The sequence below is a fragment of the Pistacia vera genome, unplaced genomic scaffold (assembly GCF_008641045.1).
Source record: "Pistacia vera cultivar Batoury unplaced genomic scaffold, PisVer_v2 Contig222, whole genome shotgun sequence".
NCBI classification, from domain to species: Eukaryota; Viridiplantae; Streptophyta; class Magnoliopsida; order Sapindales; family Anacardiaceae; genus Pistacia; species Pistacia vera.
This window is the reverse complement of record NW_022196027.1, coordinates 952,249-979,395: the sequence shown is the minus strand read 5'-3', so window position 1 is coordinate 979,395 and position 27,147 is coordinate 952,249. Positions and strand designations below refer to the sequence as shown.

The window sequence follows — 27,147 nt, the reverse complement described above, 5'->3', positions numbered from 1 at the left end:
AATTAAAACTACCAACCGTTTATTCTAAATGTCTTTCTATTTATTTAATTAATGAAAACTCTATTTTGAGATTCCTAAACTTAGAGGCAAATAATTTTTTGCATCAAACCTAGGGGTGTCAAATGGTATATATACAATACAATCTTGCAATATTTAGGAAGGGCAAATGTCTTCCATCTCCTCTCTTTAAAAATTAAACACATTTCAATTTCGATAATATCTCTAATCTCTTCACATTAATGAATCTTGTTTAATCAAGGGAGGTATTTAGAGTGAGCTAACCTAGTTAATTATATATATACTATTGTATATTATCATTAAAATACCACTAAAACCTCTCATATTATTTATCCCTCTTTTTTCTTTTTTCTTTTTTTGCTTCCTTTTTTACTTTTCTTTTCAATATAACCTTTCTTTTCTATATAATTAACTGTAATTTTTTAACAGTCAAACCAAAAAATAAATAAAACTCTACTTCTTTTACATTTATGGGATCTTCAATCATCATATTTTGGCAAAGAAAAAAAAACCCTTGAATTTAAGATAATTTAAATCTCAAGTTAGAATTTGACTTTTTAATATTAGGGTTTGGTTTCAAATTTGAATTAATTTATTCTCGAATCTATGAAGGTTTTCAATTTGTGTATATATTTTTAACAACTAAAAAGTTTTAATTCTTTTCTTAGTAATTTACTTTTCTTAATGTAAATTAATTTTTTTATGAAATAATTTAATTAAGTTACTGTATAAGTCAAAATATTTATATTTATTTAAAATTAGTTGGAATTCCAATGTCCAACCGTATTAAAAAGAAGTGCACAAAAACAAGATGTCTCACATGGTAGTAAACTCTCCAAATAAATATTTAAAAATTTTAGGGCTGTTTGTGCCGTCGAATACAACACAACAAACACATCCTAATCCTATAGCTTCGGTTCTTTTTCTATTGCTTATGTTTGGAGTTATTAATTTCCATTTTCACTACTTGCACTTGATGTTGGTGCAGCTAGAGAAGGGCTTCTTTGGCAACAATAACTGGACAGAAAGCCCAATTGCTCAACCTAGATCTTTTTACTGTTGATATCTACTTTTTTTAACCCTAAACTGTGGTGTTAGACTCTGTTTTAGAACATCAGAATTCTAATGAATCTCAAGATTTCTTTTCAGTTCATTGATTTTGCACAATCTATTAAAACTAACGTTTACGTCACCTCTCTCGTTAATTGGCCATTACTCTCTGTCGAATTTGATCCACACAATTATCTGTATTTTGAAATGGTTTTACTTATCTAAGAGAAAGACTCAATATATCCCATAAACTGTATACACATATACTTATCACCACAACAACTTACGGGCATCACAAAACAATCTGACGTTTAGGAGAAAATCTGATTTCATAATCCTATTAAAGGCAGAAGTGACAAAAAGAGCACAACAGATTATACATTCACTAGCAAGAAGGCATCTAACTGATATCACATACCATACTCATGACTTGCACCCGATGTGGCATTAGCGGTAGTCGGTGATGCAAGAGGAGTAATGCGCCTGGACCTGGAGGGAAATGGCGAGGGAGGTGCAGTAGGAGTTCTCGGAGATAGGTTAACAAACTCCAAGGCCTGCACACTCAATTCCACAGGATAGTCAGCAACACAACCAATTCTTGGGCCAGCTCCAGTTGTCCACTTAAGCGAGAGCTGATTTCCTAATTGATACGAGTTCGCTGCTTTCTTAGAGTTGATCCTTTGCAATATAGCAGTTTTAGGCACCTCAGCCCTCGGGCTCTGAAGACCTCCAGATAAAGTCCTTTGATAATTACTTTTACCCTCCGTTTGTTTAACTTCAGATGGTTGTTCTGAAGACAGATTTTCCTTGGCCATTGCAAGCTCAGAGTTACTGAACACTTCAGCTGTAGTCTCAACTTTGACAGATTTACTATCACTATAGCTATCAGAATAATCTTCACTTGCCTTGTGTATCTGGAAAATGATGCCATTAATGACTATAAAGAAATGTTTACCAGGAAATAAATTAGACTGCCAATATTATGACCTCCATGTTTCAAAAAAGGAAAACGCTATCAGAACCATAGAAAATCTCAAATACTGTTTGGGTTTTATACAGTCACTTTCATAGAGACAGCTAGACAGACTTTGACATTGGCTCAAGGACATTTGGGGCCTAAGGCCAAAACTCTAAAAATAGGATAATTCATATAGAATCCACTTATTATTAATTTATTCTTTTACTAAATATATTTCATTTAAAGTTCATTCTACATCATTTAAAGTTCATGATAACGTTATTGAAAATTCTATATTTTGCAATTTAACTAACTTTTCAGTCTACCTTAACTTTTTCTTATGTTTTTTATATAAAAATTCTGTTAGACATGCTGAAGATTCAAAATTAACTGGAAACAAACATTTAATAAATAAGCATACACAATAAATAAAAATGGTAATACTAATTTGAAATAAACAATACAATAACAAAAATACACAATAATTTTAGAACTGGAATTTGGTTGAATGAGAATAAAAATGATTATATCTTTATTCTTACTCTTTCAAGATCCAAAACTGACAAGAATATGATTTCATAAAGTGAAAAAGATAAGTTGAAGTTTGAATAGTATAATAATAGAGATTAAATTTTACATAAGATTAACTTATATGCAAACGTTTAATTTAGTAGTATTTGAGTTTGAAAATATTATATATTAACTGAATGTTGTAAATAATAAACTAGTTATAATTTAACATATAATATTGGTGAAAGAACTTTTACTCCCACACGTTACTACAGTATAATGTTTGATGTCACTCTGTTTTAAAAAACCAGGCAAAATGAATAATTTTATTCAATCTTCCATAAGATTAATTACTTACAAGAGAAAATATATTTTCTTTTTTTACGGTTTAATTAGAACATAATTAGTAAAACTCTATATCTTTTTATATATCTTTTTAAAATAAATATAATATAATATAAACTTCTTGGTGGGGCCTTCCCCTATATGGGGCCTAGGCAACTGCCTAGGGGTTGAGCCGCTCAACCATGTTTGACCCAACTTCTGTTCCACAACACAGACTTCTGCTAGCGAAATTTCAACATTGTCGAACTCACAAATGTGTAGGACAACTACGTTGCTATAGAAGAATTACCTCAACTTCATCAATGTTCACTCCATTTTCCTTGAGAAAGGATAAAAAGATATCAAGCCTGTCATCTGTTGGCCGGTAATGCCCACTATATGCAGAGATTGACTGTGAAGTACAGATAAACAAGGATCAGATGCCATACATAACCACATTAGACCATAGCTTAAATTAGGGATAACCACTAAAGTGCATTTGCCTCTGTGAATTGAAGGTGAAGATAGGCAGCTTCTCTCTTCAATGCCACACTAGTGATGGATTTTCAACAACTAACATAGTATTCAAAATGTAAACAACAAAATGAGGGTATACATATATAACTAGTAGTGGTGAGGATAACAATAATAAACCCTTCTAATAAAAAGGTTTACCAAAGTTATTCCACAAGTCAAATTTCCATACTAAATAATTGAGTTTTGCAAAACTCTTGCATCTCCTAACACTGTTAACAACTTGCCCAGCCTTATGGAAAAATACCTTCAGAATTCCAAGCTCTGCCACAAGCCTTCCAGCAGCTATAGTAGCTCCTCCTGCCAAGAAACTTGAATGATGGAACATTCCTTTCTTTTTCTGGAAGGTAAAAAGTGAATTAGTTATTTTGGAATATAGCAGACCACAAGAAGTAGGAGAAGGGTGTCAAAAGTTGTTCTTCATTCTCTAAATTCCTACCTCACCAGCATAAAGTCTTTTTGAGGTGCTCATAACGAATATCCACTTGGCCCCCTGTGGTCCTTTATTCATGTCAAGGAGATCTCCAGTTTGTTTGTGAATAATCTTCCCTTGGACAACAATGTATTCATAATGTTCCCTCTCTTTCTAATTTCAGCAAATATCAGCCACCAGGAAGAGGGGGACAAATAGAAAGGGGGAGAGGAAGGAAAACAAAAAGCATGTTAGGTTGCTACAACTGGACTATTTTCATACAGACATTTCAAAATATGTATTCTACTGATGCAGTAACATCAATTACAATATCTTGAATATGAATTATGCAAAGCACATACAGGTCCCAGATATTTAATGCACTGTTGACGAAGCTTTGATCTTGGGCACTCTTTGAGATCAAGGCCCTTGCCATCTCCTACATCTAACCTGCATAGCATACAGATAACATTGCATTAACTTCAATACTTTTGCAGCATTGGTTTGTAAAAGGCGACCACTAAAAGTAAAGATCAAAACATCCCTTGCTTCTTGTTCTTTTCCAATTTCAAATTTTTGGTTTTAAAGACTTGGATTTGGTTCTTGTTCAAGAAAGATAAGTATGTAATTCTACTCCCTCTGTACCATTCTATTGCTATTCTAGAGAGAAACTCAACTACCCAAACTCACATTCTCTAGTGTCCTTATCTAGTGTCCAATTTCCATGTGATTATTAAAGAAAATCAGCAACCATTCTACTACATATTTGAAGAATTTGTGACTTCCAAAAGATACACATGGAGATCAAGACCATATCAATCAGATCATTTCTAATTCCTTCATTAAAAAATTTGTGAGACTGTATAAAGACCTATCTGTCAAACACAATAATGTTGTGAGTCTCACACCGACTACGCACGCTCAAGCCTACTAGGTTATAAGAGGGGGTAATCCTCCTATTCAAAAAGGTCTTATTGGATGAGGAGTCGGACTCACCTCAAATTCTATCATAGTATTAGAGCTAGACCCACTTGAACTAAGTGAGGGTGAAGAGTTAGAACCAACAACTACCTCTATCAACAGGCATGACTAGGCATGCTCAAGCCCACTGGGTTATAAGAGGGGGTAATCCTCTCATTCAAAAAGACAATTCTATCGACATATTTGATACAAAGGTTGTTGCCAATTATGGGACAGAGTAACAGACAAAATTCATAAGCAGCCTTAAACTATTACCCCATAAATGATTTAATTTGGACCATGGCATCACGGCTTGAATATTGTGCACATAGTAATGAACTAATTATTCACTGTTTTCTTTTATTAAAAACTTATATTATTTGTTGGTTAAGTATGAACTTTCCACGGAACTAAAATTTACTCACCAGTAGAAAAATGGTTGACAAGCATCAGCTTTACACCATTCTTCATAATACATATGCAAACTATGCCCATATCGATGCCGCGGATCGATCTACAGTCCAACAACAGATTAAAAAACATAATACAATATTTAAATTCAACTAAAAACTAACTCACCATCATCTCGTTACACAGAATACCATTTAAGTTATAAACCGGTAAAACTCAATGCTGTTAAAAATTATTTAAAAGAAAAAAAAGCAAAAAATGAAAGTCAACTTACAGCTTCAATCCAATGCTGAAACGCCAATTTTTGAGCCTTAGAATCTTTGGACAAGCCCTTTCCTACCTGTCAAAAGTCAACCAACCCAGTTAAATCTTAATAACAGCAACGAAAAATACAAGAGATTAATTATAAAAATTGGTTTAACAACCTTAGAAGCATTCAAGAAAACTCGATTCCATCTCGAAGCCGCACTTTCTGATTTCGAGAAATTAAAAAACGACACCGTACTATGATTCAGCCTCGCATAATCTATCGCTTGCCACCTGTAATATCACAACCATTTACTGTTAACTTAATTTATATAAGAAAAAATTAATTTAAAAAAAAAAAAACCATGGAAAACAAGTAGTAGTACAAGAACTCTGTGCACCTACCACAACTCTTCCGCTACAACAGCCGAATCAGCCAGCCTCCGCCGTGTGCGATAACTCCTGTAAACTTTCTGAAGCTTCACGGCTGCCGCAGCACTCGACTGAGAAGACGAGTCCGGCGGCGCGTCCATGGTTCCACTCACAACCTCGTCGGAAAACTCGGAACTCAGAGGAGAACGGGAGTCGGAAGCGGAAATGCTCATGTAAGAGAACGGAGACTTCGACTGGAGATCGAAGTTTGACAAAGCTTGAGTATCCACAACCTCCATTGATAAAAGAAACGACTCCGTTTAAGAAAGAAAGAAAGAGATGGCGCTTTTCTGTTTCAGAGTAAGCAGGGTGGATGGATATATAGTAATGGCTGGTTTTTTTTTTTCCTGGGGAATTTTATTATCTACCTGTCAGTTTGGGTGGATTTATTTTAATGGAGGAGTTTGACATACGCGCACGAGTAGAGAGTGAAAGTGTATTCGCTTGTTCCAGCGTGCGCTTGGGAGTCAGTAACTGGTGTGGGTGGCAGAGACTGACTCTAAGATCGAAGACTTGAAAGTTTAAAAGGTTATTTCCAATTTCGTCCCCAAGGTTGGAATACATTAACGTACCTCCAATACTTATACTATAGAATATGAATAGTTGAATACTGTAGTAGTCTAGTTCAATCATCTAAGACTTTTCGATAAAAAGTCTATAATACTTTTTATTGTTTTATTCATATTTTCCTATAAATGAATAAATGTTAAAAAAAGTAAAAAGTATATTGTATACCTCAAATATAAAAAAAATAAAAGATCAATTTTTCATAAGAATGCTAATTGAGGTCCAAGAGTAATATGTGTTGTGTGTGATTTTGCTAGAAAGATCACAGACCTCAGAAGTTCGTAGAGATGTAGTTCGACCTATAATCAACTCAACCGAAGAACAAGCTCGACCCAAAATCAATATTATCCAAAGTAAGCTCGATTTAATTGAAGCTCGTCACAACGACCAATTTAACAACTGTTCGACAGACCAAAGATAAGCTTCAATCTCAGATATTTGGGAATACATAAGATTAACACTGCTAGTAGCGCAATCTCAGTGCTCAATTAAGAAAATCACAGGATTGCATATCAAATCTGATTGCAATCCTGAACTTATCTTTCATTCCTTTTACTAAAACTTGTATAAATATCCCCTCAAATTATGAGAGAGCGGTTAGCAAATTATTCTAGGCACTTTATATAATCTCTTGTAAACTCTCAAAGTAATAAGATAACAGTGGACATAGGCTTAAGTTCTAACTTTTTTTTTTTTGTTACCAAGGGTGTCCAGGCCAACTTACTTTCACCTTGACTAGTCCCCTGACCTCGAACAAAGCTTCCAAAACAGGATAAACCGTATAGTTTATAGTCAACAATATTAATAACCGTTCTTGTAATTTGAACTTGACACCACAAGGGGAGCAAACCCATTAGCCCCGAGCCTTTACCACTTGGCTAACCCATTCTAACTTGTTGAACCACTTTAAAAATTCACTTGTGTTCTTTATTGTTATGGCACATTTACATTGCATTGCTAGTTTACATTAAATCGCGAACACATCGGTTTTGGTTTCGTCAAGGTCAATCGGATCTCTCTGATTGGTATGAGTTTTCGTATCAACAATATGAAACATTTATAGCAAATTATAAATCCTATTTCATTTCACAATCATGAACTATCAAAACATCATCTAAATATGATTTATCATATTTATAAATAGAAATATTCATCAAAGTAAAAACTCGAGTGAGCACATAAAAAAATTTAAAATATCAAACTTTTAAATTTTTTAAATTTTATTCATTTCTAATAACATGTAAATAAAAATTGAAAGTATTAAAAAGTTTCACTTAACTGGATTAAATTGTTGGTATGCTATTGCTATAGTATTGAAGGTTAGGTAATACTAATAGAGTAAACGACATGTTCCCACCCGAGGTTTGACGAAATCCAAAAGTAATACCCCTAGTTTCATTTATTTCAGATTCACACCCTTAAACTAACAGTGTTAGTTACTATTGGATTCTGAAGAGAGCAATTACCAAACTACCCTCCTATCTTCGTCTTCTTCTTTATCTCCCCCTTCTTCTCTTCTGTCGCTTTTCTATCCCTCCCACAGCCACAGCCACAGCCACAGCCACAGCCACAACCACGCTCTTCTCTCCCTCCCGAAACCCCAAAGTCACCACCACCACCACCCACCGCCATTCCACCCATCTACTGCCATTACAATCCCTCACCACCACCCGATTGCAATCCCATCTTCGTCTTCTTCTTCATTTCCCCCTTATTCTCTTCTGACGCTTCTCTCCCTGCCATGCTCCTCTCTCCCTCCCAGAACCCCAAAGTCACCACCACCACCCACCACCATTCCACCCATCTACCGCCATTGCAATCCCTCACCACCACCAGATTTCGGTCCCATTTGGCTCAATCTCAGCTCTGTTGGCCGTCCTCATCATCACCACAAACACCACCACCCTTCCACCTCCAAAACCTCAATTTTCCCCAACAGTGGTAGAGGGGAAGCAGTTGGTGGAGAGAAGAGAAAAAGAAAGAGAGAAAAAAAAGAAGAGGAGAAGAAGAAGAAGAAGAGGAATCTGGTGGAGAGAAGAGAAGAAGAAACAGATAAGAAAAAGAGGAGAAGAAGAAGAAGAAGAAGAAGAAGAAGAGGAAGAATCTGGTGGAGAGAAGAGAAGAAAAAGAGAAAGAATCTGGAAAAGAGGAGAAGAAGAAAAAGAAAAGGAAAAGAGGAAAAGAAGAAGGAAAGCAGTCAACGGTGGTGAGTTGAGAGAAATGGGTTTTGACACTTTTACCCTTAACCTTTTAAAATGAAAGAAACAGCGTTAGATTAAGGGTGGGTATCTGAAATAAATCAAACCAAGGGTATGAACCTTGGATTTCGATAAACCTTAGGTGGGAACATGTCGTTTGCTCATACTAATACCATATCATAAGGATGAAAGTGTAAATAGTCCAAATTTAGATTATATTTGTGTGCAATGTGCATCACGATTCCCTATTTTACGATTCTCACGAGACCAGTGGTGGTGACCGAGGACTTTAGACTTTAGACTTTCCACCGCGGCGTGTGTGTCACGTGTGACGTGCCTGATTATGATTTTCTTTGAATATTTCCAAACATTGTCTTGGTATTCATTTAGTAAAGCTGCTGGAACATTATAATTTGTGAGGACATTATTAATTTTACATATGAGGTTTATAATGATTCTTTTAACGTGGGAGACCATAAAAAGATCAAATTTTAATAATGTTAATAAATATATTCATAGGATAATTAGATGATAAAAAAATGTCTTTTTCATATACATGTTAATGTTATTCTTATTACATTAAACTAATTTTTATATTAACTGTAATTTGAAAAACATAACGTCATATGTACTACAAAATAATATTTTGAATCTAAAGCTTAGTTTGAGATTTTTGTAGTTTTTCTCTTAATTACGTTTAAGCCAACTTTTGAAATAATTAGCTTTAGATAAAATCTATGAGGTGTTTGTTTTGATCAATTTTAAATTGCTTTTGCTATTGGGAGAATAGATTTAACTATATGTAAAAAAAAAAAAAAAAAAGGTTTTTTCATTGATAAATTCTTTTAATTTTTAAACTACATTAATAACAATTTACTAGGATAAAAATGTTTAAATATAAAAAAATCAAAATCAAAATCAAAATCAAAATTCTAGCTAGTAATGTTCATTGTTAAAGGCACATCCGGCAACATTGCCAACACTAATGAGATCTTGGGAGGGCACTTGCAAGACTGTGTTGGCTTATTGGTTGTTAACAACTACGTCTTTTGAGCATAAGAGGCTGACAAAATTCCAATTGATCTTTGTTGGACTTTTGTTCTCAAATAACGCAACAACGACTGATACGTTTGTGTAGTCTTTTAGATCGCCTCCTCGCGAACTTGATATGTCGACAGCGTCATCACATGCACCTCGGACAACATTCGTCGGTCGACAATATTGGCTATCGTCCGATGATGTGTCCAGACAAGATTTTGTTTTTCAAAACTATAAACTTTTTAATTTAATTCTTTTAATATTTTTTTTTTATTATGTTGTTAATTTGGTTCAAAAAATTAATTATAAAAAATAGAATTTAGGTATAATTCTAGGGCATTTTGGTAATTGAATCTTCTAAAAAGCTAGATATCTGCTTGTACAATCCTTCAATAAAATAGATTATGGAAGAAATAGATCATTTTATAAATATGTTTACCGAATACATTTTAGGTGATTGGAGAAGCAATGACAACCCCAAATCATATTCGGTTGTAATAACTCACAAAGCCCTCACTTTGGTGTTTGGTTGACCTTAATAATCGCTTCATTGTGTCAGTTATTCAAAAAAAAGAAAAATTATCATATATATTTTTAAGTTTATGTATCTTATATAATTAGAGAACAATTTTCAATAAATAAATCAACATTTTTTTGTTAATGCTAAATGTAATGGATTGGATTTGATGTGAAGTTGAACTCTCTAGTGACACGTTTACCTTTTAATATATTTATGGTTTCCATATATTTGTTTGTTAGATTCCTATCATGTAGCTATCAATAATAAGTATTTATATGTTCAAATAAAAAAAAAAAAGGGATCATAGCCCGGCAAGCAATGCATTCAACTGTTAACTTTTAGAAAAGAAAATTTAATCTCCTAATTATGTTATTGTTAACAAGGCTATTGTGACACAAATTCATGACAATTGGTTCATACTTGTTGATGCGTGATTTTGACACTAACGAAACGCACGTGTGAAATGTTGAGTTGACCCAAAAGACACAAGTGAATAGAAAGGAAAATGACAGCAAATGCAGTGAGAAAGGAGTTTTAAAGTGATTCGGATGCTAAGGAAGCAAGTCTTATGTCCACTGATGTTTTTATTAATGATAAGGGTCAGATCGTTTTAGACGACTGACTTTACACTGAGAATACAAGGTATCAAATGCTGTCTATTCTAGAGAGAGAGAGAGGTTGGTCAAGAGTAAATGTGCAAATCCCCTTAATGAGAGAGGAGCTCTCAACTTATAGTGGGATGCATTGAGGTAATGATCACTGAATCTGTAAGTTGGTGGGATGATCCGTGTAAATCCTTCTTTATGTCATTTTATCCATCTTCTAGAGTAATTCACGTGATTTGCTGTAGGGATTGGACACGCGGGATCATCGCAGCTCCTGGCTGGCCTGACGTGCACCTACTATTCTGACGGAAGCAGGCTGTGGGTGTAACCATGATCACACAACGCAGTTACGCCAAAATGTCAGTAAACTCTTCCCGAGGTCTGACCTTTCGCACTTAATTGGGCGTCACGTTAGCCCTATTCTCCCAGGCATAACATAAGTCCCCTAGTTTTTAAGGTTTGAGAATCGAACCTTAGAAACTACAAGTGATGCCGCAATTGGATGATTCCTGGAAATTCTGAAAATTCTGGTGATTCCGACCTATTGAAAGTAGGTCGGGACAACACCTTTTTGCGAACACGACCTCACATGATCATTGTTTGCAGAGGACGAGTGACTTGATTTCGTCAAACGTCACCTGTTGTGCTTTTGATATGAGCGCATTTAATGAAACAGTCTCTGCGCTGACAGATGTGCCTTGTGCGTGATAAGTGCCAGCCAGATGCATTAAATGCGTTGTACGTTGACACAGTACGCCTTATCAGGACACTAAATGCGTTATACGTTGGAACGACGCCCCTTATCAGAGCATTAAATGTAGATTTGAGACGCAATTAATGCTTTGAGAAAGAGAGATGGCTGTCATTTGAGCTTTTCAACTGGAAAGATGAAGGTTTGACTTTATCCAGTCGTGACGCTCACTCTTCCTTGCTGATGCGTGACACGTGGCCGTGATCAACGGTGAGAAACCTTTACCGCCCAAACGCCGTTTCGATTCCAAGGAATCCAAACGCCGATTCATACGCTATAAAAACCTCGAGTCTTTCTCAGGCAATGTCACCAGAGCCTTTTTCTTAGAGAGTAAAAGATTTTTGCAAACCTGAAACCTCTGCCTTTAAAACCAACATTGTTCCAGTATTCGAAGCGGAAGCTAGTCTCATACTCTGAGAGGTAAGAGCTTCTCTCTATTTTTGTTTCATTATTTTCCATGGTTGAATGGCGTCTATCTTCCGGTAGCCTATCGGAGACGAGATGCTTAGGTTGAGTTCGAGCCATGAATGGCGGCTCGAATCATGCCGTTAGGGTTTCCTTTGGGATTTAGGAAGTTTTTTTCCTCCCACATCATCGTACGAAATAGCGACGGCGGCTAAATGACCCTTCTGCTTGTCGCTTTTGCAGACCAACAAAATGGACCCCTCAATAACCAGATCCGAACAGGGAACCAGTTCATCCCCACAGGGTGCTCCAAGTATCCCTATTGAGGTCTTCTTGGTACTTACCGGGGATGAGCTCAAGAGGGTAATAAAACAGTACAGTATCGAGGTGGATGCTTTCCTCGACGTGGCACACTCATCGCGATACCCGCTACGTGGTCTGGCCGCAGTCTCCGAGGAGATCATCAAGGGTGGGGGACTGATCCCCTTCCACCCTTTCATCAGGTCGCTTTTGGACCACTTCGGGGTCGCGCTGATACAACTGACTACGAACGCGTACGTCATTGCCATTGCAATGTACATCGCGTGCCACGAGAACAGGTTGGGCAAGCTGACCGGGCCGGAGGTCGGCTGCTCGTATTTTTTGAAAAAGAGCAAGGACAATGATTCCTATTACTTGTCCAGGCGGCCTACTATCGCCGAGGGAATACACAGTTACCCAAGCAACTCGAGGGCCTATGAAACGAAGTTTTTCTTCTTTCATTATGACAGCCATTGCCGCTTCCAGTAACCGAGCAGGCCTCTCTTCTTTTTTTTTTTTTTTTTTTTTTTGACAAATTCATTACATTCGAAATGTGCTCTTTCTAACGCCTTGATTCCTTTCTGACAGTTAACAAGACGACCGACCTAGGGCTGCTCTTCGATAGAAGTAGGATCGTGCATTTCGGCTCCTTACCCGAGGACAAGCGCGACGCAAAGAAAGTCGCGACGACCGCGAATTTGTAGAAATATGGTTTCTTCAACGCAAACGCGTTGTTAGAGCCCTCATTGAGTAAGTCTTGCTAACTAGTCCTTTTCTGGTTGTGAAATGAGATATCTTTGCTAACGATGCTTTGTATGCAGCGACCATGCCTCCGAAGGAGTCAGAGTAGCCGCGACGAAGGCCACTCAATTTCTCTCGGTCAAGAAAAGCCAAGGCGACCGATGTTGCTCCGACCGTTCCCCCGGCTGAAGGCACAACATCGAGCCGACCGTCGTGACCTTCCAGAACTCCCCAGCCACAACCGTCAGAGGACGTACCAATGCGAACCACGAAGGTCTCCCAGCCATCGCCTGCTTGCCCGAGGCTGAAGACAACGGCTTAGCGAAAGAAGAGGAGATAGATTCAGGTCGAAGAGTCAAAGATCGAATATGAAGGCGATCAACCCAAGAGGTCGCAGCCAGACGCGAGGAGGTCAGGTAAGGAACCGATGGATGACATAACCACTGTTGAAGGCGTGAAGAAGGATACTCCAGTGTTGGACTCGCTGGGGAACCTGGCGGAGTACCTGCAGCCGGTGGTCTACGCCTTATTGGAATGCAGACTCTCGGAATCATTCGAGCAGTTCGCAGATTCGAGCGACGTGGACCTAATGTCCACATCGGTCCAACACTTAAGCAAGGTGAACGAACTGTCCTCGGTGAGGACTACCCTTAGCTTATTTTGATTAGCTAACTCTATCCTTCTTTGTTCGCAGACTCTTCTTTCCATGCGAATGTCCCTGGAGAAGGTTGAACTGGGAGCTGCAAAAGGAGATGTTGCTTTAAAGGAAGAGAACGCAACGCTCAAGCTAAGCCTGGAAGCCACCAAAACAGAGAGAAACTTGTGTTCTGTGTTAGCGAATTGGTACCTGAACGAAAGAGACGCGACTCTTCGTACGGTGGACTTCCAAAAAGCACAGCTTGAGAAGCATGAAGAGGAAATAAATGAGCTACAAAGGACCATAGCCAGACTCTCCAAGGAGGTCGGGGAGAAGGACCAGGAGCTCAAAGCGACCTCTCTGTAGGCCTTGCGAACAGAACAAGAGAGGGACGCCTCCGAGAAGCGAAGGCAAGCTCTCGAAGTTGAACTTCAGGCAAGCTCTCGAAGTTGAACTTCAGGCAAGTCAAGGAAAAGTTGCTTCCTTGACACAAGAGAAGCAGAATTAGGCAGCGGAGGTCGAGGAGAAGGCTGCCGAATAGGCGATCGAGTCTATTTATGCCTTGCGACCGAAGAATCCGCGACTTGATATGTCCAACCTCTCGGAAGACTGGCGAGATACACTTATGTCCATGGCGCGGGAGGATGATAAAGCAGCGACGTCCCGAGCAGGAGGTTCGGGACACGCCTCGGATAAACCCTCACCGACCAGACCTAAGAAGACGAGGTCGGCCCTCTAGGAGCCAGATTAGGGCTTGTAGTCATGCAATTTTGCCTATTGTACTCCACATTAATGAAATACATTTTTGCTTTTACAATTTCTATTCGCTTTATTACACATGAGTACTTCCTGATTGCTTACATTTACTGGAACAAGTGTGATAACATAACACATTTACATGAACAAGATTACATGCGAAGATTGTTACAAGCGCACAAAAGGACACTTTACAAGGAAATTATTTACACAAATCGCAAGTTAATTTACAAGGAAAACTGAGTTCGGAATTACTGATAGTACGGTCGAAGGTGCTCAGCATTCCAAGCTCAGGATACTTTGGAACCGTTCAGCCTTTTGAGATGATAAGTCCCTGGTCTTATCACTTTGTCGATGCGGTATGGACCTTCCCAATTTGGTCCTAACACTCCCGCACTTGGTTCCTTGGTACCGAGAAGCACTTCCTTTAACACAAGGTCGCCGACTTGGAAGTCTCTTCGCCTGACCTTTGAATCGAAGAACCTCTTCGCGCGTTGCTGATAGGCTACTATCCTTAGCGAAACCTTGTTGCGATGTTCTTCAACAAGGTCTAGGCTTGCTCTCATAAGTGCTTTGTTGTCAGCCTTATTTTACAAGTCCCTCCGAAGTGAACCAGTTCCCACCTCTACAGGGATCATCGCTTCGCATCTGTATGCTAGCAAAAAAGGTGTTTCTGAGGTGGAGGTTCTTGGAGTTGTTCTGTACCCCCATAGGACTTCGGGGAGGTCGTTGGCCCAATTCCCTTTGGCTGCGCCAAGTTTGGCCTTCAAAGTGTGCTTGATGGTTTTGTTGACAGCTTCAACTTGGCCATTTGCTTATGGCCTTGCGACTGAGGAGAATTTTTTTATAGATGCCCAGCTCGTCGCAAAACTGCTTGAATTCCTTGTTGTCGAACTGTTTCCCATTATCCGAGATGAGGGTATGGGGAATTCCGTATCGGCACACAATATTCTTGAAAACGAAGTCTTTGAGCTTTTTGGTCGTAATCGCGGCTAGTGGTTCGGCTTCCACCTATTTGATAAGTAATCTACCGTGACCATGACATATTTGACTCCCTCTTTACCGACTGGCATGGGACCGATGAGATCGATCCCCCACATGGAAAAAGGTCAGGGGCTAGTCATGTTTATTAGTTCGTGGGAGGGAGCTCGTGGTATGTTCGTGAACCGTTGGCACTTATCACACCTTTTGACAAAGTTGTAGGCGTCATCTTGGATTCGAGGCCAATAGTACCCCTGACGAACAACCTTGTTCGCAAGAGATCGCGCGGTGGTGTGATTACCGTAGATCCCTTCATGTATCTTCCTCATGATGTAATCCGCTTCTTCGCTGGTTACACATCGGAGGAGAGGGGCACTAAACCCTCACCTATACAGTTGGTCTCTGATGAGGGTGTAGCGAGAAGATCTTGTTCGTAGAACCCTTGCCTCGACCTTATCATCAGGCAAGATCCCATCCTTGAGATACCGAGTAATGAGGGTCATCTATGAGTCTAAACCCGTTATATTCACGGCCTGTTCGATTAGCATCAGCCCAATCGAACAGGAATGTTCTCCGGTGCATCTGAGTCTAATGATGAGACTATCCTTACCAAGGCGTCCGCCATAGAATTGTTTTCTCTGGGAATCTGAGTGACGTGAAGTGCTTGAACGGCTCGAGTGCGGCCTTAGCTTTCTTCAAATAATTGATCATGTTATTTTCCTTGGATAGATACTCTCCCAAAATTTGGTTAACGACCAGCATGGAGTCACTGTGGACGCTGATCGCGGTTGTGCCCATTTCCCTGGCCAACCTAAGCCCAGCAAGCAGAGCTTCATACTCGGCCTCATTATTAGTTGCTTTGAAACCGAACCAGAGAATGCCATGAATGCGAGCCCCTTCAAGACTCAACAAGAGAAGGCCCACTCCGGCCCTCTTTCTGTTCGATGATCCATCAACGTAGAGGGTCCAAGTCGAGAGATTTTGAACAGTTTCCTGGATGACTTCGTTGGGCTATTCCGATTCATTCGCTGGATTATGTGAGAACTCTGATATGAAGTCGGCAACAACCTGCCCTTTAATAGTTGTTCTTGGTTTGTAATGGAGATCGAACTGGCTGAGTTCCATGGCCCATTTGAGCAATTTACCCGACGCCTCTAGTTTTTGCAGGACTTGCCTGAGCGGGTAATTAGTCAATACGTGAACTGTATGGGCATGGAGGTAAGGTCGCAACTTTCGGGAAGCGATCAGCAGGGCATAGGCTAATCGCTCCATTTCTGGATACCGCATCTCGACATCCAACAAACGCTTGCTCGTGTAATATACTGGCCATTGCATTCCGTTCTCTTCCCGAACTAAAGCTGCACTGACTGCGAACTGCGAGACGGATAGGTACAAAAGGAGGATCTCTTGCGGGAGAGGTTTGGACAGAAGTGGTGGCTTCCCGAGGTGTTCTTTTATTCTCTACAAGGCCTGTTCGCACTCAGGAGTCCATTCGAACTTCTTATTGGCCCTGAGTACATTGAAGAATGGCAAGCAGCGATCTGTTAGCCTCGATATGAAGCGACTTAGCACCGCTATATGCCCGTTCAGGCTCATAACCTGTTTTTTGTTGGTCGGGCTCTTCATATCGAGGAGAGCTTGGATTTTTTCAGGGTTAATCTCAATTCCCCGCTGGTTAACCATGTACCTTAGAAACTTTCCCGAGGATACTCCGAATGAACAGTTGAGGGGGTTCAACTTCATTCGGTACTGTCGAAGGATGCCAAACATCTCAGCGAGATGTGTTACGTGATCTGAAGCAACATGCGACTTCACCAGCATGTCGTCTAAGTAGATCTCCATCGATATGCTATCTGTTTGGAGAACATCCGGTTAACCAATCGCTGGTAAGTTGCACCAGCGTTCTTGAGGCCGAAGAGCATAACTTTGTAGCAGTACAGTCCCTGATCTGTAATAAAAGATGTATGCTCTTCGTCTGACCCGTACATCAGAATTTGATTATATCCCGAGTACGCATCCATAAAACTTAGTAGCCCGTGCCCCGAGGTGGCATCCATGAGCTAGTCGATCCTTGGTAGGGGAAAACTATCTTTCGGACATGCCTTGTTGAGGTCGGTGAAGTCGACGTAGGTCTGCCATTTGCCGTTAGGCTTCTTTACTAGAACTGGGTTGGCAACCCAGGTCAGATAGAGTGCTTCTCGGATGGATCCATTTCGGAGGAGGTTATCCACCTCAAGTTTCAAGGCAGCATATCGCTTCGGGTCCATCGCTTTTCTCTTTTGGCGAATTGGCTTGACTTCACTGTCGATGTTTAATGTATGGCAAATAATATTCGGGTTGATCGCGACCATATCTGCATGCGACCATGCGAACACATCGATGTTTTCCTTGAGGAAGCTGGTCAGTTCGGTAGCGAGCTGGGGATTGAGATTTTTACCGATCCTTAACACCCTACTTGGTTCGTTCTGATCGACCAGTACTTCAGTCAGGTCCTCAACTGGCCTACTAGAAGGGCAGTCCTGAATACGAAGATCTATATTATCCTCGGTTGGGCCAGGCTGTGGCTCGATCTGGCTAATCGCCATTGTCTGGTTGTGATAGCCGCGTGAGGTGCCTTTGCCTTTGCACGCCATCTGCATTGCTTTCACATAGTAGTCCCGAGCTGCGCACTGAGACCCGCTAACTTCCCCAATCCCCGTCGGGGTGGGGAACTTTATCTTCAAATGGTATAATAAAATGACCGCCTTGAAGTGTCTCGGCAGAGGTCACCCCAGGATTCCATTAAAGGCAAATGGACAATCCACTACTAAGAACTCAATTACTCTGGTCACCTCGTCGGAGTCACCCAGCGTGACTGGGAGTGAGATCGTGCCCTTGGGGAGCAAGTGGTCCCCTGTGAAGCCATATAGAGGGAACAAGGCAGGCTTCAAGTCGGCCTCGTCCAAATTCATTCTTTCGAAAGTTGAAGCGAACAGGATGTTCACAGCACTTCCGGTATCCACTAACATTCTCTAGATATTATAGCGCCCTATGAGGGGAGTGATCACAAGGGCATCATCATGAGGATGATGCAATCGGGCTGCATCTTTTTTGGAGAAGGAAATTTCCTCCTCTCAGCTAACCTTATGTGGTCGCTGTGCCACGCTCATCGTTCTGATGGGCTCGTAATGTGCCTTGTGAGCATACCTTTTTTGGGCACCTCGCGAGTTCCTTGTGAAGTGCGGTCCCCGAAAATTAAATTGAGGGTGCACACTCCTTTTTGATCACGGCGCTTCTTACTTGGCTCCCCCTGATTTCTCTCTTGTGAGGGAGCATAGTCATCAATATACTCCTTGAAATGTCCTTGCTTGATGAGGTTTTCAATCGCCTGCTTGAGAGCTCGGCATTCATCGGTATGGTGCCCATTGTCCCGATGATAGTGACAATATTTTTTATTATTTCTGGCTGTCGCGGGAGTTTTCATGAGCTCAGGCTCTTCGAGCAGGCTGGCCTCCTCGGATTTATCAAGAATAGCCGATACAGATGCGTTCAGTGGAGTATATCGGTTTCTGTCGCAATCACAATGAGGGACGGGAGCATAGGACTTTTTGGGCTCGTAACAAGGTTTCTTCCCTCTTTGCTGATTGTCTGCGTCCCCCCTACGATACCCTCTTCTACTATACCGCCGACCAAGTGTACTGCCTGAAACGCCGGGGTCGCGACGGCGGAGTGCCGCCAATGAATTTTCTATCCAGAGGTACTTCTCCGCAAGGTTATAGAATCCAGTGAGGGAAACATTGTCCTTAGCTTATAATTCTTTCCACAGGTCGATCTGTAAATAAACTCTGGCTATGATGAGAGTCCGAACAGACTATTTGGGAGTATGAGCCATCTTGTTGAGTTCTCTATGGAAACGGTCAATGTAGGACTGGAGGGATTCATCCCTTTCTTGCCTTATATTGTTGAGGTAGCTCAAAGGCATCGAGAACTTTCGATTTGCTTGAAAATGCCTTAGGAACGTTGCCCTCATATGAGGCCACGAACTGATCGATCTCGCTGGAAGCGACCTGAATCATCGTTTGGCATGAAAGGTTAAAGTCACTGCCAAACAACGACATTTTGCTAGATCTGAGACCTGGTGAAGCTCCATCAAGTCGTTAAATTCATACAAATGATCATGCGGATCGGAGTTGTCAACTGAATCTTGGTAGGAGTGGAGCGGCTAACACTTCGATAGAGAAGGGGGACGCAAATACGACATGCCCCTGCTCGTTTTGCTGAGCTCGTAGTCTGTCTAGAGCTCACTACAGCTCCTCAATTTGCGGCAATGGAGCCGCTTGGGGATTGCTTTCACCCATGCGAGTTCGACCCTCGCGAATACGATTGAGGAAAGTCCAGAGGTTGGGTCCCTCTTTGCCTTGGCCGACGGTTCCGGCCACTCTCGACACATGCTGGCTAGAGGCATGTGATGGCGATGAAAGGTGCGGGGTATTTTCACGACCTTTGCGGTGGTAAGGACTACCCCGCAAAGTGTGGGACCCTCTCGCATGGTGACGATTAGGATCGTTTTACTGGCAGTGATAGGAATCGCCCCATCCAACACTTTTATGGGTGTGCACTTGCTACGTGGCATGGGACAGCTCGGGCTGCGTCCTTTCACCGAGTCTCAATGAGACTGGTATTCTGCTTGGGACGCGGTCAGAGTTTGTTGGCCCTTTGGAGCCTGTGGGCTTGTTTTTTGCCACTTGCTTACGCTTTCATCTACGCACTGCAATGCTCGCAGCACGAGCTATTTCCCTTTGCCGCGCTTTCACGCGACCTGTAGGAGTTTTTGGCTATTGCACCACCGCAGCTGACTTGGATGGCATGCCTTGGTCCAAACGGTCCAGCCTTCGGTTGACCGTCTAGAGAGTATTGTCAAACCTCTCTAGGTAGCTTCTAATAGCGGGGTCAAGTGATGCGTGTTTCTTACAATATGTAATATGTAGCAAGTATACTAGTCGCTCAAGTAATAAGGTGATGAATGAGTATCGTTCCCACGAGGATTGCTAGCTAAGCACTAAGTTTCCTACTGTTCTCAAGTTGGAGCAATCGACTTCTTTTGGATTAATGGGAGCAAATTAAAAATAAAAACTAAAGCTGAAATTACGAACTTAAAAAATTAACTACGAACGCGAGATGAAGAACACGGATAAATTCAATTCAATTAAAACGGGTAGGGTTTTGACTTCATCAAGACTTTATGGGTTAAACCTATGAATTAAACTAAATTCATATTCATATGCATTGGTTGTAAATCGAACTCTCTAAAGTGTTAAACATACCTTCTCAGGCTATGTTTCCCTACTCTTCTTTATTAACCTTCCGTACCTAACAATTTGAAAGTTAACAAATCCAAGCTCATTAAGCATAAGAATCCTATAATGATTTCATTAATTCTTGAATCTATCTCTAGCATCCAATATTACAATGGTGATTACCCAAGAAGCCTAACATGATTTATTTCTCAATCTCATCATGTTCATCACATATAAGCAGTAAAACTCAGAGCAAACACACAATCAAAGCATAATCATATGAAAATAAAACAATCATTCACTTAACCCATTAAAATCCGAATTACAATCAAACCCCTAACCCAAAATGGGTTAGTTCATAGCTAAATCAATACTACAAACAAGAAAAACAAAAATATTAAAGTTCAACATAATGAAAATAACAGAAAAGATAAGAAATCTCCCCAAATGACGAATCCCCTTGGTTCAAAATCGAATCTTCACCCTTGTTAATCTCTAAATCGCTCCGAAATCAATCTAAGAAAATGTAAAAACTCCTAACCCTACTCCCTGAACCACCCTCTGCAAAAAGGCTAAGTTTTCGTTTTATACTTCGCCCCCAAAAACCTCAGAAAAACCTAGAAAAATAAAACTATGCGTTTTACAAAACTGAAAATTGCAGACGTCGCCACGGCGAAGAAGGAAACAGATCTGGTTCGTGACTGGCGCATTTCACCACGAAGAAGAACAAATCTTCGCAACGACGAAGCTTCTTGAAAAATTCTGAAATTACAGAATTGCCCCTTTGCTTGTATCTTCGCTTAATTATTCGATCTTCGGTGCTCTCCCTTGCAAACAAGCTTCATAGTGCTTTATTCTGCTTCAGAACTCTCCCAACTTCTGAGATCCGCTTACTTCTGAATCTAGAATTTCCAATTTTGTCCTTATTTGCTCAAAATGTCTATTTTTACCTGAAATACGAAATGTAAAGAATTAGGCAACAATTCAGGTCAAAAATGAACTAGAAAGTACCTGAAATCCGACTATAAAGTCTAATAAAAACGGTATAATCTACGGATTATCATCAAGCTGTGAACTTGACGGGATATCTCCTGCAGCATTTTGCTGGGCTGAAGGTTTTTTGGAAGAAGTGTCCCCCTGAACTTGGGGGAGCCCCTCGATGCCCTAGTTGGTTTGCTCAGGTTCTGGTTGGCGAGCCATTTGTTTCTGTAGGACCGGTAGGTTGGAGATTCCCTTGATGAAGGATGAACACTAAATCAGCCCCTCCTTCTAGCGCCAAACTGTTGATGCGTGATTTTGACACCAACGAAACGCACGTGTGAAATGTTGAGTTGACACAAAAGACACACGTGAATAGAAAGGAAAATGACAACAAATGCAGTGAGAAAGGAGTTTTAAAGTGGTTCGGATGCTAGGGAAGCAAGTCCTACGTCCACTGATGTTTTTATTAATGATAAGCGTCAGGTCGTTTTAGACGACTGACTTTACACTGAGAATACAAGGTATCAAATGCTGTCTATTCTAGAGAGAGAGAGAGAGGTTGGTCAAGAGTAAATGTGCGAATCCCCTTAATGAGAGAGGAGCTCTCAACTTATAGTAGGATGCATTGAGGTAATGATCACTAAATCTATAAGTTGGTGGGATGATCCGTGCAAATCCTTATTTATGTCACATTATCTATCTTCTAGAGTAATTCACGTGATTTGCTGTAGGGATTGGACACACGAGATCATCACAGCTCCTGGCTGGCCTGACGTGCACCCACTATTCTGACGGAAGCAGGCTGTGGGTGTAACCATGATCACATGACGCGGCTGCACCAGAATGTCAATAAACTCTTCCCGAGGTCTGACCTTTCGTACTTAAGTGGGTGCCACGTTGCCATATTCTCTCAGGCATAACAATACTAATCCAATGGGATATAAATTATTTAGTTGACATTCGAAATAGATAACTCTAAGTCCATTGAATTACACCATGAATCAATGACCAAGAATTTCTGTAATAATAGCTTGATCCACCTTTTCACTTGAAGACATAATATTTTATGGAAAAAGCTAAAAATTTGGTTTTTGACTTGATACTATAAACTTATACATTTTTCTCCAAAAATATCTAATATTCTATTTTTAAAATTTCAATTGTACCCCTTACCCTTAAAACCTTAAACTCATTAACCTATTTTATTTTACTTTAACTGTAGCAAATCAAATTATTAATTTGCAAAATTGAAATATTTTCAAATTCACGATTTGTAATACAAACTATTAGATATCATCCTTAACTTTGATAAGGATATTTATGTAAAAATCATTAGTCTTCATATGTTTAAAATTTTTAGAAACAAACATCTAATAAAAAAATTATAAACAAATATATTATCATTCAATCTTATTCCGTAGTTAACACTATACACTTATTAAACAAGTTACCAAATGTCATCTTAGAGTATAACTTTTAGATTTAATTTTATACAAGGGTAAAAAGCAATCATTTATTTTTTATAAAATAAATAAAAATGAATGAAAATACAAAATATTAAAAAGTACAAAAGAAAAGGCCAATAAGGCCAACAAGAGGTCACAATTGTAATTAATTTTTGAAAAAGAAAATTTGATACTTATATTGATAATCTCTTTTATTTTTATTTGTTAGGGTTGTTCAGTTGACTAGAAAATGTAACTTCTTTTACCTTGAAAAACGAAACCAATAAAACAAAAGAAGAAGAAAGAGGGTTCTACAAAATTCTACATACAATACAAGTACAAGTGTTACCGTGGAACAGGTGGAGTCGCGAGCTGCTTACAGTCTTACGCTCCAATTGTCGCGTAACGTAACACATGGCAACCTAGCGTCAGGTATCTAGCATGCGTTCTTCCCACGCTCGATTTTGAGATACGTGTAATATTTTGACGTTTTAATATGATACAAAATCCGACCTCGCTACTCTCTTTAAAGTCAATTTTAGTGCCATTTTGGCTCTTACTTGTACTTAAATAAATAGCCATATAGTTGTATCAAATTACGTGTATGCCCTTATCAGTGGACCAATTTCAGACCACACTGAACATGACAAAACCATTCTCGTCATTACTAAATAAGAAACTTAAATCAAACAAACTCCTAAATAATACACTTTAAAATGGAGCAAATCATCCATGTTTAATAGGTTTTTTACATAACATTTAATATTTTTTAATTAATATATTAGATTTAAAACTTGAACAAAGTGTCTTTCAATGATGGTTGATGGGAGTTAAACACCGATGGATGCCGATCAAACATGTGTTGACGCCGATCAATGTCATTGACTGGCATTTCATATTTAAAGTAATTGGCAATGTTTATTTATTTAAAATTAGTAAACGACATATTCCCATCCCAAGGTTTAGCGAAATGACAAATTCCCACCATTAGTATTATAAATTTTAGATCCCTATCCTTAAATTAGCATAACATCGTTTAATATAACTATTAAAGGGTAAAATAGTCTTTTGCTACATTAAATATTAAATTAAATTGAAATAAAAATTTCAAAATAGGCCTCCACATCTCAAGGGGTAAAATGGCTGGATGGTGGGTTTGGGTGAGGAATTTTGTCTAACAGGCGGTGATCGGGTTGGCTGTGGGAAGGTTGAAAATGATGGGGAGTCGCTAGCGACCGGACATAACAAAGCAAAGTGAACTGAAGGCTATAAATAAAAGAACTCTTCATCTTCATTGGAGCACCGAGTCAAAAGAAGAAAAATCATTCGATTTTTAATTCACCAATAAAAAATGGCTCTAGCAATGGCAGTGGCACTAGGAGTCGAGAAGATGAATAACAACAACATTAAAGAAAGAGAAGAAGAAGCTCTAAATATAATATATAAGGCAATTTACGAACATGTAGATTAGAAATTCTGTTAATACAAGATAATAATTTGTTATATTTATTAAAGAAAGAGAAGAAGAAGATCTAAAGAAGAGAAACGAAGAGCTCGAAAGAGAGTTGAAGAGAAGAACAAAGAGAGTTGAGCTTCAGAAAGTTCTGGAACGGCTGCGTTTGGCAAAGGAAGCTGAAGAAATGCTATGTTCATAGTTAGGTGAACTTGAAGTAGAGGTCGTCAATCAGGCGCGTGACCATCACTCTCAGATTGTCTCTCTTATGAGCAGGCTGTCCAAAGAACTTCTGTCATTACTGTGTAATTTTATTTATTCTTTTTTGTTAGTAGTTCCAGGAAAAAAAAAAGCTTCTCTAGAGCTTATGAACGTCGGTCCAATCATGAGCAGAAATTTTATTTCTGGTAATTTGAATGTTAAAGGGATTTGATCTATGCGGTGTAATTGATTCGTGCTCACCAGACTTGAGGCTAGAGATGACGCCAACCCCGTCGTTGTGTTGTCGCACGTCATTAGTTGAAATTTGTTGGGATTGTTGGTGATGAAGTAAGTTTGGATTGAAAGAAAATTTAGAGGGTTGGGTAGGTTTGGATTGAAGAGGTTGTTGGTGAATGAATTTGAGATGTATAGGATTTTCCTGAAATTTTTTAATATGGTTAGATGGTGACAGTGGCTGGGTGGCGGCGGTGGCTGGAGATTGGGACGATGTGAAGGTTGAGGAAGAGGGTGTTACTGAAATAAATTTTAAAATAATAAAGTCATTTTTTTAATTCTACTAATTTGGGAGGTCAAAAATAATTTATTAATTTAATAGTCAAGGGCAATATGGTAATAGTTTGTTTGCACCTGTGTTTGAACCTAAAAATTGTTAATGATATTGATTTAAGGGTGAAAATTTATAATTTACAAAACCAGGGTGGGCACTTCGCTAAACCTTGGGTGGGATCATGTGTTTACTCATTTAAAATTAATGTTAAGTAAAATTACATTAACTTATGTCATGGCATTATTTAATGCAGAAAAAATTGTATTATTTTAATACATTGCAATTTTCTTACCAAACATTTTATTGTATTATTTAGTATTAAACCGTTTATGTAATTTTATGTTATGTCGCTGTCAAATATGACAACCATATCATTGACTATTTACTTTCAATTATATTATTTTTGCATTTTTCCATAGTTGGTATTCTTAAAAAAATTAAATACAAAAAAGTTTCCAAGAAACATAACATAACTTAATAAAAACATGTTACATATGCCAAATTGCTTGATTTGATAATATTACCTAACCAATATTTTATTGTGATATTCGTTCTTCATGTCAATTATATCTGCCAATTTGGTAGCATTTTCTTCTTCCTTTTCCCCCCTCCCCCTGTTAATTTCAAATATAAAATACATAAGTTGTACCAGTTCATTAGAATTTAGTTAGATCTTGCCAAACAACTCCATTCAACAAAAGTTTATACATATAATATAGTAAAACCTCTCTATAGTCATAATGTTAGGACTAACTAATTTTATTACTATAAAGAGGTTATAACTTAATGAATGTGTAGTTACAATAATTATTGTTTTTTATTTCTTATTTTATAATTCATGTTTTAGTAGTACAGTATGAGGATTTCAATTCATATTTTAGTAATATTATATAACACCCCACTTGAGATACGTAGCCATTGTTTATGGTATGGCCTAAAGGGTTACTGAATTGCTCCTAAATGAGTTTGTATATTGTTCATGTTGTTTGGTTGCCCCTTAGTTGAGTTTATGTTTTGGGTTTGGTTGAGTGTTTACCCTGGAATTGATTAAGACTTGGCAGATTTTGGAGTTGCAGCCTTCGCCAGGGCGAGGAAGAAGCTTCGCCGTGGCGACGTTGACTCTGAATTTGTAATGTCGATTCTGTAATTCTTCGCCGAGGCGATAGAGAATCCTTCGCTGCGGCGAAAGGCCGGCTAAGTTTTGTTTTAGTTTTCTAGAGAATTCTTTTCTAAGGGCAAAATGACCATTTTACCCCTAATTAGCAGGAAAAGTGGGGAGTAAAATGCAAGGAAATTTCATAGAGAATAATGTAAAATGGGGGTGAGTTTGTAAAGAATTAAAGGATAAAGGTAGAATTTTCAAGAAAGAGTAAGGACAAAATGGTAAAGAGTGTATATTATATGAGCTAATAAGGGTTTAGTTCTCTAAACCCCTTCATTTCACCCATTTCCACCGCCTTTTCATCCCTCATTTTCTCTCAATTCCTCACTCAATCTTCCAAGGGATTTTTGAGAGTTTTGAGTTGGAATTTGACAAAGAATTGATCCTAAGCAAGAAGAGGTAAGAATCTCTACTCTAGCTATGAGTTTTATTTATGTAAGGGTTAAGTTCTTACTAAGTTTATGCTTAGGAAATAAGGGAAAGCTAAGGTCCAACAAGAGTAGAGAGTTTTAGTGGAGACTACGCAAGTATGAGGTAAGTAAATCCAACTCAAGCTAAAGTTTAAGAAATTCTTGAGTAGAGATTTATTTATGCATGTATATATGATGCTTGTTGAGAAATTGAGTTAAGATGTATGTCTACTTGTTGAGAAATTGAGTTGAGAAGAGTATAACATGTTGGATATTTCCTTTATGGGAAGTGTTGAT

The 27,147-nt window shown here is 39.0% G+C and overlaps 1 protein-coding gene across 1 annotated transcript; it reads right to left on the bottom strand.

The window, feature by feature from the left end:
• Positions 1 to 1,469: 1,469 nt before the first annotated feature.
• Positions 1,470 to 6,201, bottom strand: LOC116130509 (IQ domain-containing protein IQM3). Its single transcript, XM_031416244.1, has 9 exons — positions 5,829 to 6,201; positions 5,603 to 5,717; positions 5,452 to 5,517; positions 5,192 to 5,280; positions 4,169 to 4,256; positions 3,834 to 3,980; positions 3,642 to 3,734; positions 3,171 to 3,272; positions 1,470 to 1,982 (listed from the first exon to the last, which is right to left on the bottom strand). Exons 1-9 carry the CDS (start codon positions 6,092 to 6,094, stop codon positions 1,479 to 1,481), a joined length of 1,470 nt encoding a protein of 489 aa, XP_031272104.1. The 5' UTR covers positions 6,095 to 6,201; the 3' UTR covers positions 1,470 to 1,478.
• Positions 6,202 to 27,147: the final 20,946 nt, after the last annotated feature.

Bases quoted from the DNA above. Each gene is read 5' to 3' on its own strand.
- LOC116130509 (XM_031416244.1), bottom strand. From the start codon at position 6,094: ATGGAGGTTGTGGATACTCAAGCTTTGTCAAACTTCGATCTCCAGTCG. The intron at 5,718-5,828 runs GTAGGTGCACAG...GTGATATTACAG, and splicing joins GTTGTAGCGGAAGAGTTGTG to GTGGCAAGCGATAGATTATG. The intron at 5,281-5,451 runs GTAAGTTGACTT...GTTGGACTGTAG, and splicing joins TTCAGCATTGGATTGAAGCT to ATCGATCCGCGGCATCGATA.